We start from the raw sequence: 13,601 nt of genomic DNA on the forward strand, positions 1-13,601 counted from the left end.
TAAGATTGATTAAAAAGTAAATTTTACTAAAAATAGTGTTAATTTAAATTTTAAATATAAAGAAATCAGTATTTATATGCAGATTAATGCGCTTATACATAGAAAACTCATAATTGAATTACTATCTATTTACAATTCTTAATAATATAATATTTTTTTAATATTTAAATCCATCAAATTAAAATAAAAGTCAAACTAAAATTTCAAAAAATATATTATTTTAATCTATAATTGTAAACAGATTGTAGTGCAATAGTTATTCTATTATTTTTATTTTAAATTTTGATACGTATAAATAAAGTTACGTATTAATTTATATATTAATATTAATTTTTTTATATTTAAAATTTAAATTAATATTATTTTTAATAAAAATCTATTTTTTAACTAATTACATTAAATTAATATATATATATCTTAATACATATATATATATATATATTAATACGTAATTATTCTTATAATTAAAATTTTCCTTTTCTTTTTTAATACCACTCGTCGTACAAGTTCATCCTTCGAACTGTTTACACCTGCAGCTTTGAATATTTGTTAACGATTTTATTACGAATATATTTTATATGATACAGAGATGAGAAAACTACTAAAATGCCGGAAAATAAATTTAAATTAAAATAATATAAAAGTAAATAAAAGAATAACTTATGATATGTTATGTCCAATCCTAAATTGATCGAATTATCAAAAGAATTAAATCTCTTACCTAACTCACTAATTTCATATTGAGTACATAGTTGACTATGGATTTAATTGATAAAAATGAGTAGTTTTGAATATTGGAATTTAAAATAAGAAATAATATTTGTCATCATTAAATATGTAAGTTTTATATATATTTTTTGAGATAATAAATAAATATGAGATTTATATAAAATTTATTTTTTTAATAGTATTTGTATCTAAGACTGAGGTTTAGTTTAGACGTAAAAGATGATCATAAATTATCTGCAAATAGTTATAAAAAAACAATTAATAATAAAAAAATAATAAATAATTTATAAATAAAAGTAAAATAGTATCAATTAACCAACACATCTTAAATCTTTTAAAATAAAATCATATCAAATCAAACTTGGATCCGATACAAGTCAATACTTATCTAAATCATGATAACATGAATTAAAATCAAGATAAAATAAAAGCGTATAGAAAAAATGAATCGAAATTAGTAGGACAGATCATCTAGAACTGTACGACAAAAAAGTCTACGTTTGAAATTTTAGAAAGTTTGACTAAACAGAGCTCTGGCTCTACCCATTAATTTCCAGTTCAACGACCAACAATAGTGCAGAAGAAGAAGAAGAATAATTAAGAAGAAGAAAAAGCCTCTTCATTTTTCTCACTCTCTCTCTCGATGGAGACGACTAAGCTGAAGCTCCTCATATTCACGGCGGCGCTGCTAATGTGCACCGGGTCTGCAACCTCCGCGAAAAGCTGTCCGAACTGCGGCAACAGCACAGTTCCTTACCCGCTCAGCACCGGTCTCACCTGTGGAGACCAGTCCTATAAGATCCGGTGCGATGCGGGCTCGCTCAAGTTCGATACGATCAACACCACCTACGCGATCACGTCCATCAATCCCTCCAACCAACGTTTCGTGATCAGACCCGCGGAGTTCCTGCCCAACACCTGCGTCACATCGGATCTCGTCTACCAGGGCGTGCAGCTTAACAACACCCTCCCCTTCAACGTCACTAGCAGCAACACCATCCTCTACCTCAACTGTTCCGTAGACATCCTCCGATCGCCTTTGAATTGCTCGTCGAATAGCTTGTGCCACGTGTATGCCAACGACAGCGGAGCTTCGGCTCCATGCGAGGCCGCACCGCGATGCTGTACGTTCAGGGCGGGCGGGTCATCGACTTCCTACATGATTCGGGTCCGGAAGTCGGGGTGTAGTGCCTACACGAGCTTCGTCAACTTGGACCAGAGCTTGCCTGTGAACCAGTGGCCCGACCCAGGTTTGGAGATTCAGTGGGTGTTGCCAAGGGAACCCGTGTGTGGGTCCCAGGCGGACTGTGATGACGGGCAGAACTCCCGTTGTGAGCCCGACCCAGCTGGGGGTGGGGTTAGTCGGTGCTTCTGTAACTCCCCGCTTGTTTGGGACCCGGTTGTGGGGTTATGCGCTGAAAGTAAGTTGTTATTCTATAGTTTCTAGTCAACTCTTGAAAGTGGAGTGCACTGATTGGCTAACATATGTATTTTCTCCAGAATGTGAAGATGTTGATGGCTGCGGCGGCAAATCGGACCGGACAGCACTGATAGCAGGTACTTAATCTTAATTAGCCATTAAATAAGGTGGATTCTTATCATCATGATCACTTTTCTGTTCGAACACGAGTTACTTTATTTCCCACAATTTAAGCTCCAAATTTAAAAACGAAGTAGACGTGATGAGCGTTGTATAGTGTCGCCGTAATTTGTAAAGACTGCTCTGAAGCTTTGATCTATATATGAAATTTGAGATGTCATAACGGTAAACTTGTAGATTAACATCATTTCATATGATGTGGACCGGTATATCTATTTTATAATAAAAATAATTTTATAATTTAACTTATTACATATAGTGTTTATAGTTCAATTTATGGACCTACTTTTCCCGTAGTTAAAACATTTCTATTATATAAATGGAACTTCTCTTGGGCTTTTGGACAAGAGTCGTGTTAAGAGCCAAGAGGTAGAAATTCCAATCCCTATATGAGGCAAGAATTGTAGTAGGAAACCAAACTCTCCATTTTACTCGTCAAAATGCACTTCTGATTATAACCCAGATTAGGGTGGGAGTTAAAAATTTCTGCTATGTAAAATGTTACGAAACTGAATATAATTTTCTTTTTATTTTTTTAAACTGAATGTAATTTTTGTAGGTTTGACTAGCGGCCTTGGTGCAACACTGTTTGTTGCCATCATCGCCATTTTTCTCTACAAACGCCATAGGCGCATCAAAGAAGCACGAGAACGCCTGACCAGAGAGCGAGAAGAAATCCTAAATGCCAATAGCGGAGGCAGAGCAGCAAAACTATTCACTGGCAAAGACATCAAGAAAGCAACACACGACTTCTCCAGAGACCGCCTCCTAGGCACTGGTGGGTATGGTGAAGTCTACAAAGGAATTCTAGAAGATGGCACAGATGTTGCTGTCAAGTGTGCTAAGGTTGGAAACACCAAAGGCACCGACCAGGTCCTCAACGAGGTCAGAATCCTATGTCACGTCAACCACCGAAGCCTTGTGCGCCTACTTGGTTGTTGTGTTGAGCTAGAGCAGCCTATTTTGGTGTACGAGTACATAGCAAATGGAACTCTTTTAGAACATTTGCAGGGTCTGAAACCTGGTGGGCGAGGTCGCCTTAGTTGGAATCATCGTCTTAGCATTGCCCATGATGCTGCTGAAGGTCTTGCATACCTCCACTCCTCTGCAGTTCCTCCAATATATCACCGAGATGTCAAGTCTAGTAACATTCTGCTCGACGAGAAACTGAATGCCAAGGTTGCAGATTTTGGGTTATCTAGATTGGCTCATACTGATTTGAGCCACATCTCGACTTGTGCTCAAGGGACTCTTGGATACCTTGATCCTGAGTATTATAGAAATTATCAGTTGACTGATAAAAGCGATGTATATAGCTTTGGAGTCGTGTTATTGGAACTGTTGACTTCTCAAAAGGCAATTGATTTTAACAGGGAAGAAGATGATGTGAACTTGGCAGTCTATGTGCGGAGAATGGTGGAGGAAGAGAGGTTAATGGATGCCATAGATCCAATGCTAAAAGACGGAGCAAGCACTTTCGAGATGGAGACTATGAAGGCTTTGGGTTTTCTGGCACTAAGTTGCTTGGAGGAACGTAGACAGAACCGACCTTCCATGAAAGAAGTTTCCGAGGAGATCGAGTACATTATGAGTATTGCGAGGGCAAAAGATGTTCAGGATTAGTTACTAGTTAAATTTCGAGGTAATTAACGACGCAGTTGATTTTATGATCACATATGCATGCTATTGAGCATAATGACTCCTATTATATTACTTTGTTTAGTTCACATGATATATATTTGCTATTTACTTACTATATGAATAAACATCGACATAGTTTTGCTCGAAGAAGAGGGTTCGATCTGTGTAATATTAATATTGATTACTAGTCAAAGTCAATTTGGGCATGAAATAGCTTCGCCTCTAGAGTCTAAACGTTTAGAGGCAGCTAGATGCAAGAATTGGGCATATTGATCCCGCTCTTGTCTGGGCCGATTACTTGCCGAGGTGGTAGAAGGCCAGAAATCACACTCCTCGCAGCTGATTTCCTTCTTCGACCTCGCCCTACCTCCTACCGGAGCTTGTTCGGGTTGATCACCATGGCTTAGCTTCGAGACGAGCGTATACCGTGACCTCTGGAGGCTATGGTTATAGTCGGATATGGCATTGTTTTCGTGTAAGGATTGGGTATACGGATCGCAATACTAATGGGCTTTTCTACGTTTTTTTGGGTCCATAAAATTGGCAGCGATAGCTATGTTATTTTCGTTCATTTGAGTTGGGCTATTCAAGTGAACTATTGCCCATTACTAAATGGATGCTGCATCGAGCATTTTTTGGTTAGCTGACACAAACTAATTAAAAGCAATGGTTAAGCAATGGTTGTTACTTGTTATCATATAATTTCTTTTTTTATCATTTCGTCAAATAATTGAGATATATTCCAGATATAGGTGTAAGATAACGCCTCTTTATAATATGATTTGACCTTTGATTCGATATTAATAATACAGAAGGGTATAAGCAATAAAGATTCTTTCCAAGCTTCGGTCTCATTTTTTTAAATGTATGAAAAGACATTAAAACAACTAGTCAAAGCAATCATTACCATTCGCTAATATGGAATTAGGTAAATTATTAGTTCGTAAAGAGAAGAGAGCGACAATTAAGGAGTGAGAGGGCCAGTGGGAATAATTAATGAATAAATTGATCCACCTAATTGGAGGATAACTAGCATGTAAAAACAAGAATATCAATTTCATATTCTACAACTAATACTTTGTATTCTCAGGCTCTTCCTTACCAAATAATAATGATTATAAAATTGGGGGTGTGAAAAAAATAAAAAATTTGAGCATAACCGACCAAACTAGAGAGTTCGGCTTGGTTCATAACCGGTTCAGTCTAGTACTAGTTCTTTAAGAATTGAAACTGGTTTAAAACTGATTTGAACATAACCAGATCGGTATATATATTATATAATATATATTATATGCTAAATTGTTAATTAATATAACATAAAACTTTAATATTATTATTTAGGTCTATAAATCTTATAACATAAAATTAATATAACATTTGATATAATATAAAATTAATCTCATAAGATTTTAATATAGCATAAATTAATTTTATAATTTTTAATGTAACATATAAATTTTAATCTTGAACATGAATAAGCATTAGAGAAATCAACTCTCAAGTCTCGACTTATGTAGTGTCACACATATAAACCATAGACTGGAAAAATCAAAATCGACCAGACTGAAATCAAAAAAATCAAAAATTATTATTTCGATGCAAAAATGGTTCATATAAGTTCTTAAATTTTTAAAATTAGTGTATATTTGTTCGATTATCAAATTTGTCTAAAACTAGATACCAATTACACCCTTAGTCAAAGTACATGATTAAGGAAAATCACTGAGACACTTAACATTAAATATTAGAGTGGTTGCTAGGTTACAATCTGGATTGTAAGCCAGACACACTAATTAAAAGAAATGAAAGAAAAAGAAGAAGAAGAAAAAGACAGAAAATATAGGTAGTTCGTCTTTAGTTAATGATGATATCATATACTGTATAAAACTTGACATAAAGGTAGGTAATGACGGAAAGTTAAGCCTAAAAGTCTTATGATTCAACCTCGATCGGCGGCCAACAGCTAGATTTTTCCCACGGCGATCACTGCCTGACTTGCATTGCATGCATGTTAATTACCTGATCTTAGTTAGGTCAACCTTTCCATTTCCCATTTGGAAAACATCGAATGCGGTCTATAATGGCTTGGGTTAATGCACTAATCTCAATCTTTTTGTTTTTAATCAAACAGAGACTGAAGTTAACACATGATCTGATCATTCGCTTCATCTGTTTATCTTTTTGACTGCCAAGAACTCAAGCGAAGAGCAGTACCACTTTACCAAACACGGTTGCGTGCGTTTACCAATTTATATATAGAACTTCGAATACTGATTTATTTAATTAATATTGATTCGATGACGTAGAAATTAATGAATCAAAAGTATCTTCTTACTAATCCTTACATTTAGCTAGTTTTTAGAGCAGATCAAATGAATGAAAATCTGTTTCAATGAGTTACCGTAAAAATTAAGAAGAAGGCTAGGCAACGTACACAGGATCACGATGAATAGGGCATTGCTTGTTTTGAAATTTTATATAGCTGCATGTTAGTTAATTATAATCCTCAATATATATATAATATATCATTACTCTTATTAATTTCCTGAAAAACAGATATAAATCGTAGGAATTAAAGATCAGTTCATAACTAAACAAGGCATGCATTACAAAATAATAACAATAAATAAAGAAATTCACCAAACCTGCCCCGGCTAGCCAGGTCCATATTCCAATGGCTACAAATGCAAAAAGAAAAGAAACGAAAAGAAAGCCTCTTGTAGGTAAGTGAATATTTGGAAGGATATATTTGACTTTATAATTAACAAGTTTATAAGTTTAATTTGATGTGCAGCGTATATACAGAAAAGATAATGGTGTGGCACATGAATTAGCTAATCAGCTTGGAGTTTCAGGTATTATTTTATTTTTTGCTTTTATTTTACAATTTCTTAGAAATTTGTATGGAATTTTTGTTATTGACAAATTTGGTTTTTCAAGTTTAATTTAGATGGAAATTGTTCCTTTGGATATTTACTTTATTTCTGTTATAGATACTTTAGAACAATTAACGTGAGTAATAGTTTTCTTTTTTCGTTAATTAAAATGAAAGGTTTTTACAAGAGCTTTACTTTTGGGATTTATGTAACTTTCAAAACTCTTACACTGATTGTAAAATGTATTTTTCTGTCATAAGAGATGACAATTAATAAAACTGGGGATACATCGATCTATCTTCTAAATATATATATATATATATATATATACTAGTAAAGCAGCACGTGCGATGCACGTGTGCCCAGTCGATATTTTTCTTAAGCGTAATAATTTAAAAATTTTTCAATTTAGCCATAAATAGACAGAATTTTATCTATATTTTAACAACTTTTTTCCTCTTCATAATAAACATTATATACATTGTTTGCAGAATATTCATTGCTATAATACAGCACTCTAATAAACATAACTACAACTATACACGAGTACCCTGTCTTTTTTAGACAATGTGTCATCAAAATTGTTAAAATATCAGTGATTGGACCCCTGTCGATATAAACTTTCTAAATATTTAAATATAATTAAAATATCTTTTAACTTTAAGTTCTTTATCTAATGATATTATTTAATCGTTACAATTTTTAAAACTTTTAAAATAAAACATAAAAAAATGGAATTTATTGCATAATTTATAATTTTTAACATAACAGTATTGAGAGTGATGAATAAAAGAAGCCGGACATGATTAAAGCCACTTTTTAGACAATGTGTCATCAAAATTGTTAAAATATCAGTGATTAGACCCCTGTCGATATAAACTTTCTATCCACCTTAGTATATTAAATTCAATATTTTTGTCTGTAAGACAAGCAATTAAAGGGCTCGACCACCAACACACCATGTGATTTACACGCATTATCGGCCCCATTCACCACCTAAAAGCTGGCCCACCAAGCCCACAAAGATAAGACCCCTCTACTTGGCGATATCCCATTGACTATTGATTTTATTAAATTATTTTTTCTTCATTCGTCGATTTTCACAAAAGTCAGTGTAATTCACATGCTTGGGCCCGCATTCCTTTATTTTTAAAAAATGTATTTAAAACATGGATTTATATTTGAAAGTGCCATGTATACTGTTTGTTCAATTATCCAACTACGTCACCTGTGATTTTTTTCTTAAATATATCTTATTTTATAGTTTTATAAAATGTCCAAGATCGGACACTTTTTTTTAAAAATAAAATTAATTAATTAAAAAGTAATATAAGAAAGAAAAAAATATATAATTTAATCAATAGAAGATACTGTTTACTTAAAATACAAATATATATTTTATGATTGAGGATGAAATGTCAATGTTAGGTTGATGGGGTCAATTCTATGATGCCATACATCCTTGTCACGTTACTAAAGCAAATTCCATGTTTTAAATTTGAAAGTGCCACATATACTGTTTGTTCAATTATCCAACTACGTCACCTGCGAATTTTTTCTTAAATATATCTTATTTTATAGTTTTATAAAATGTCCAAGATCGGACACTTTTTTTAAAAAAATAAAATTAATTAATTAAAAAGTAATATAAGAAAGAAAAAAATATATAATTTAATCAATAGAAGATACTGTTTACTTAAAATACAAATATATATTTTATGATTGAGGATGAAACGTCAATGTTAGGTTGATGGGATCAATTCTATGATGCCATACATCCCTGTCACGTTACTAAAGCAAATTCATCGATCCCTGCACCACTGTCAGTTGAAATCAAGGACCTGCATGTCAACTTGCATGCGTGGGCCTACAAAATAAAATAAAAAAATTGAAATAAATTCTTATCACTAAACATGTGCTTATCTCATCGGGCAGGATGTGTTATAGCACCAAGCACCAAAGCCACCTCCGTGGACAAGGACAAAACAATTAGTGAAGAGTGGGGTCATCTCCATGACTTTCTTCTCACTTTTATTTTATTTTATGTTTTTTTTTTCTTTAGTTCCCAGTCGTCCTCACGAAGCCGCTGGATTTGCTGGATGAGATGGAGGGTATCAGCGAGCCGTCGTGACCCACTCGTACGATACGTAGAGAGGGGATGCTTTGCCTGGGCTCAGAAGACAGAAACGGAGATTCCCTTCCAGTCGGCAACGATCTGGTGCATCGTGGTTACGTCGTGCGAGTACATGGTCTCATAGAGGGCGAGAACCACCCTTTGATTACTGAAATCGGTTTCCTCTAGTTCGTCGAGTCCCTGCCAAGCATCATAAAAGATTATGCAGGAAATTTAGGAGATAATAAAGAAATTAAAATCACAGAGAGTGGAGGAATCGATTTTGGTGGAGCTGCTTCTCAGTTCTCTCGTTAGAAACCATAGAGAGAAATTAAAATCGGAGTACATGGTCTCATAGAGGGCGAGAACCACCCTTTGATTACTGAAATCTATTTCCTCCAGTTCGTCGAGTCCCTGCCAAGCATCAGAAAAGATTATGCAGGAAATTTAGGAGATAATAAAGAAATTAAAATCATAGAGAGTGGAGGAATCGATTTTGGTGGAGCTGCTTCTCAGTTCTCTCGTTAGAAACCATCGATTTCGGCACTTCATTGCCTGTTGTTTGCAGAGGGAGTGGATCTTGAGGCTTTGGCGGAGAGCTGGGTTCGTGAGCTTCAGAGAGAGAGAGAGAGAGAGGTTCAGCAAGAAAAAAGTAGAAAGAAAAAAGTAAGCAAAAAGACATGGAGTTGAAATTACCACGATCTTCAAGCCAATCGGAGTGATATTTTCCTTCTTCTGCAAAAAAAAATCACAGATCATCAAATTCATAAACAAAATAATAAATAAATTCAAAAACGGAGAGAGAGAGAATAGAGGATGAGTCTGAGTTTAGAGAGAGAACTTGAGAGGAATACGAAGACGAGAATGAAAGATTTGTGTGGTCTGAAATTCTTTTAAATGACACAATCTCACTAAAGACCAAAACAGAAATAAAAGCAAACTGTCCGTAATTTTGGAATAAAGTTAAGGACAAAATTAGAAATAAAAATATTAGACGAAAGTTCTGTAGCTTAAGCTATTGACACTTATTAATATTAAGATAAGAATATGTAAATCTTTACGTATGGAAGTAGCTAGTCATGAGCTGATATTATTGCCTGTACACGCCATGTGGATTCCATGTGGATTATGGTGGAAGTTGTGGTCCATCTTGACCACTACTCGATCCAGATCATAATATATATATATATATATATATATATAATTGGGTGCCAATCACATTCAGATCATCAAATCGAGTGCTTTTTGCTCCTTGAAGATTAGCAAAATAAGAGTGGAACTGACGGTACACTTTTTGATCCTCACTACGCCAATATATTTATGAACCAAGAAATTAGGCCAGTCTGACCGATTGCTTTCTGACCACTTGCTTACCTTTTTATAGGGTACGTCTACGTACGTACATATATACGTTCTCATGAAAGTTATAATTTTTTATTATTTGAAAGGATTACATGATCTCAATACATACTGATCATATCTCCACTTGTTATAATTATACTCATAAATAGGGCAGGTTTCTAACATTGGCCGCATGCAGCCAATATTAATGGCTTAGAAAATGGAGCAAAGCCAAATCTTTATGACTTGTTGTATCATCAAAGGTGAATGTTGTTGTGCAAAACACACACACACTAACGATGGCAACCAAATTAAACAAGCACATGATCAAGCAAACACAATACACAATTTATTTAATTCAGTAACATATCTACGTCTACAGAGTTATAAAGATCTTATTAACCATAGGAGAAATTTTCTCTCTGAATAATATACTGAAAATTGTATACAACAAGTCAAAATATAATATATTTATAGCAAACAGTATTGAAAATCCTAATTGACTAAAAATAAGTCATTCACTCAAGTGACGTGTCGAGCATGTCTCGAGCAAACACTAGAGTTTGTGTCTCGCTTAAGCTTAGTGTTGAGTGAGACTTGAGCGAACTCACGGGTTGAGCTTCACTCAAGCCCACTGTCAAGCGAACTCATGGGCTTCGTGATTTTATGCTCCTAGACTAGTCTTCATATGCAACTTAACAAAATGCCGGCCCTGAAGTAGGGGTGTTCAACCGGATTTCGGACCAGGTATCCGGGTATACCTGGGCTGGAATCCGGATTCAAAATCCGGATCGGGTTTCGGCTCAGTCATATCAGGGTTATGACCCGGTCCAAAACCCGAATTAATCCGGATTTTTACAACCTGGAAATCCGGTTTCCGGATCAAAACCGGGTTTTTAATTGAATCGGGGGGAGGGGGGGCGGCACTTCCTAAACAAACGAGTTGACGGAACAAACATCGGTCCCACATCGGCCAGGAGGTTTTCCGTCCATTCGTACGTACGTTCGCCGTTAAGTTCTACTACCGCCGCTTCCTCACTCACAATTTCTGGTCTTCTCTCTCTGTGTCCCCCGTCCTTTGCTTGCTCTCTAGCATTCAGCTACAGTGAGACACAGAAAATAGAGCCATTGGGACCCATTTCAAAAACCATCACCGGCAAAAGCGTCAATGGCGATCTCAGCACTTTCTTACCTTTTAAAAAAAAAATCTTTGAGAAGTAGAGTTGTTTGGTATTTAACGTACATTCACTAGCAGAGGAACTTCTTAGTTCAGATCTGAAAGATGGTATGTAAGAATTAAGATAAGCCAAAGCCAGGTACCTTCTTTCTCTCGGATTTGTTTCTCTCTCCCTGTCTTGGATTAGTAGCTTCTGTTTCTAGTCTCTTCTTGGAACTTTCATCTTTTTTTCCTTTCAGAGCAGAGAGAGAGAGAGAGAGAGAGAGAGAGAGAGAGAGAGAGAGAGAGAGAGAGAGATCTGAATCGGGGGGGGGGGGGGGAGGGGGCGGCGCTAGAATAGAGGAAGAAGAAGTAGGGTTTTTTTTTTTTTAGTTTATAAAACCGGGTACCGGATTTTAAACCCGAAACCTTTAAACCCGGGTTCCGGGTTCCGGGTTTAAAATCCGGTACCCGGACCGGATTAATCCGATTTTCTAAATCTGGAATCCGGTCCAGGCCGGATAAAAATCCGACCCGGATGAACAACCTTACCCCTAAGGTCATGAATGCGTACTACGCATGGTTTGGTTATTTGCATGCAGTCGGCTCCAAAAGCTTACCTTATAACTACAAGGTTTCCAATGAGTCGTCGTAAGAAAATCATATTCTCTCAAAAATCTGGGAATAAAAAAGAGTTGCGAATTAACTTATCCCAGCAGCTTGTGTAACTGAAATTACGATAAAACATACATACAATTTAGATCCTATTATTTTCACCCCTTTTCTTTAAACTAATATTGAGGACCGATGGTCTCATTCACCAACATACATGCACGACAGCATCATGAGCTAGCCGTACTTTAACGTGCCCGCGGATTTGGTTGCTTGGTTTGCAGATCACTTCAGATTCGTGACAGGTTCTTTAAAAAAATTAAATAAATAATTCATGAAGTTTATATGCGGCAATAATACATATAGGAACGAGGAGAGTGGACCGAGAGGAGAGAGAAGCTCTGCCCCCTCTCTAAAAAGCAAACAGACCGTTTCTTCGCCGTTGAGGGAGGTGGGAGCCTCGGCTCCTCCCTCCCTCCTCCCTTTAGTTTTAGTTTTAGTTTTTTATCCTCTGTTTTCTATTTTTTCTTTTCGTCTGCTGTTTTTGGCCCGTTTTTGGTTTTCTCATTCGGCTCTTGCGTTTGTGGTGGTTAGCTCTTCTCCCCTGTTTTCAGTGTCTTTCCTGGTGTGAGGATCACCGGTAAGGGTCCCGACCAACCCAGCGAGGTGCCGCTTAGCAGAGGAGGCGTGAGCAATCCTGTGAGGTGGCGCTTTGCAGTGGAGACGTACAGCGCAGACGAAACAGATGGGAGGATTTGGACGGGTGAGAAGCTAGCCTATTCGTGTTGAAGCAAGGCTGACGGCTTGGGCTTTGGTGGGGCGAGGATACGGCGGGGTGGCTCGACGGCGAGAGGCTTGATTCTCTGTTCTCGTAACAGAGTGTTTTGGGTCTCGTACGATGGGGCTGCTGGTTTAATGTATCTGTTTTTGGCCGACTGTTTTGCAGGGGCTTATCTAGGCATCGGGGGTCTTCCCGTGCCTTGTGGTGATCGGCAGCAGCAGCGCTGCACAGGAACAGAGAAGGAAGAGGGGGCGGCGGACGTAGCGAAGAAACCCTAGTCCGATCCTTAGGCGCCCTGTTGTTAGCGGGTTGGGCCCCCGGGATGTCGGGTCATGGGCCTGGGCTGGGCCTTCTGTTATGCACAGCCCGTTAATGTTTTTATGTTGCTCTGTATTTGTTTTAATGTGTTTTAGTTTTATATTTTAAATATTGCCTAGAGTCCCACTCCTTCTTAAAAGGAATGTGGGTTTTGTCCTACTCCTCTTTTGGAGGAATGTAGGTTTGGTACTCTTCCTCCATGGGAGGAAAGAGTGTGGTGTACCTCTCTTCTTCGGAAGAGAGGTGGTTTATCTCTGTTCATCAGAGAGCTTTCTCTTTTGACTTCTGTCAAAAGAGGAGGTGTAGAAGTTTTTAGACAATGTCCGTCACAAAGAAATTTGTTGACGGGGGAGCTCCTGAGCAGATGCATTAGTTGGCTTATGGTCTGGTTTTCCAGTTTGTTAAGTCACAGTTGTAACTTCGCCTATGAATAT

The 13,601-nt window shown here is 36.6% G+C and overlaps 1 protein-coding gene across 1 annotated transcript; it reads left to right on the forward strand.

The window, feature by feature from the left end:
• The first annotated feature begins 1,209 nt into the window (after positions 1 to 1,209).
• Positions 1,210 to 4,117, forward strand: LOC122301436 (wall-associated receptor kinase-like 20). Its single transcript, XM_043112803.1, has 3 exons — positions 1,210 to 2,150; positions 2,230 to 2,286; positions 2,889 to 4,117. Exons 1-3 carry the CDS (start codon positions 1,373 to 1,375, stop codon positions 3,950 to 3,952), a joined length of 1,899 nt encoding a protein of 632 aa, XP_042968737.1. The 5' UTR covers positions 1,210 to 1,372; the 3' UTR covers positions 3,953 to 4,117.
• The last annotated feature ends 9,484 nt before the right edge of the window (positions 4,118 to 13,601 follow it).

The sequence above is a fragment of the Carya illinoinensis genome, chromosome 2, assembly GCF_018687715.1.
Source record: "Carya illinoinensis cultivar Pawnee chromosome 2, C.illinoinensisPawnee_v1, whole genome shotgun sequence".
Lineage (NCBI taxonomy): Eukaryota > Viridiplantae > Streptophyta > Magnoliopsida > Fagales > Juglandaceae > Carya > Carya illinoinensis.

Excerpts from the sequence above, each read along its gene's own strand:
- LOC122301436 (XM_043112803.1), top strand. The coding sequence starts at position 1,373 with ATGGAGACGACTAAGCTGAAGCTCCTCATATTCACGGCGGCGCTGCTA. Across the intron at positions 2,151-2,229 it reads TGTGGGGTTATGCGCTGAAA|AATGTGAAGATGTTGATGGC; the intron begins GTAAGTTGTTAT and ends TATTTTCTCCAG. Across the intron at positions 2,287-2,888 it reads CCGGACAGCACTGATAGCAG|GTTTGACTAGCGGCCTTGGT; the intron begins GTACTTAATCTT and ends TAATTTTTGTAG.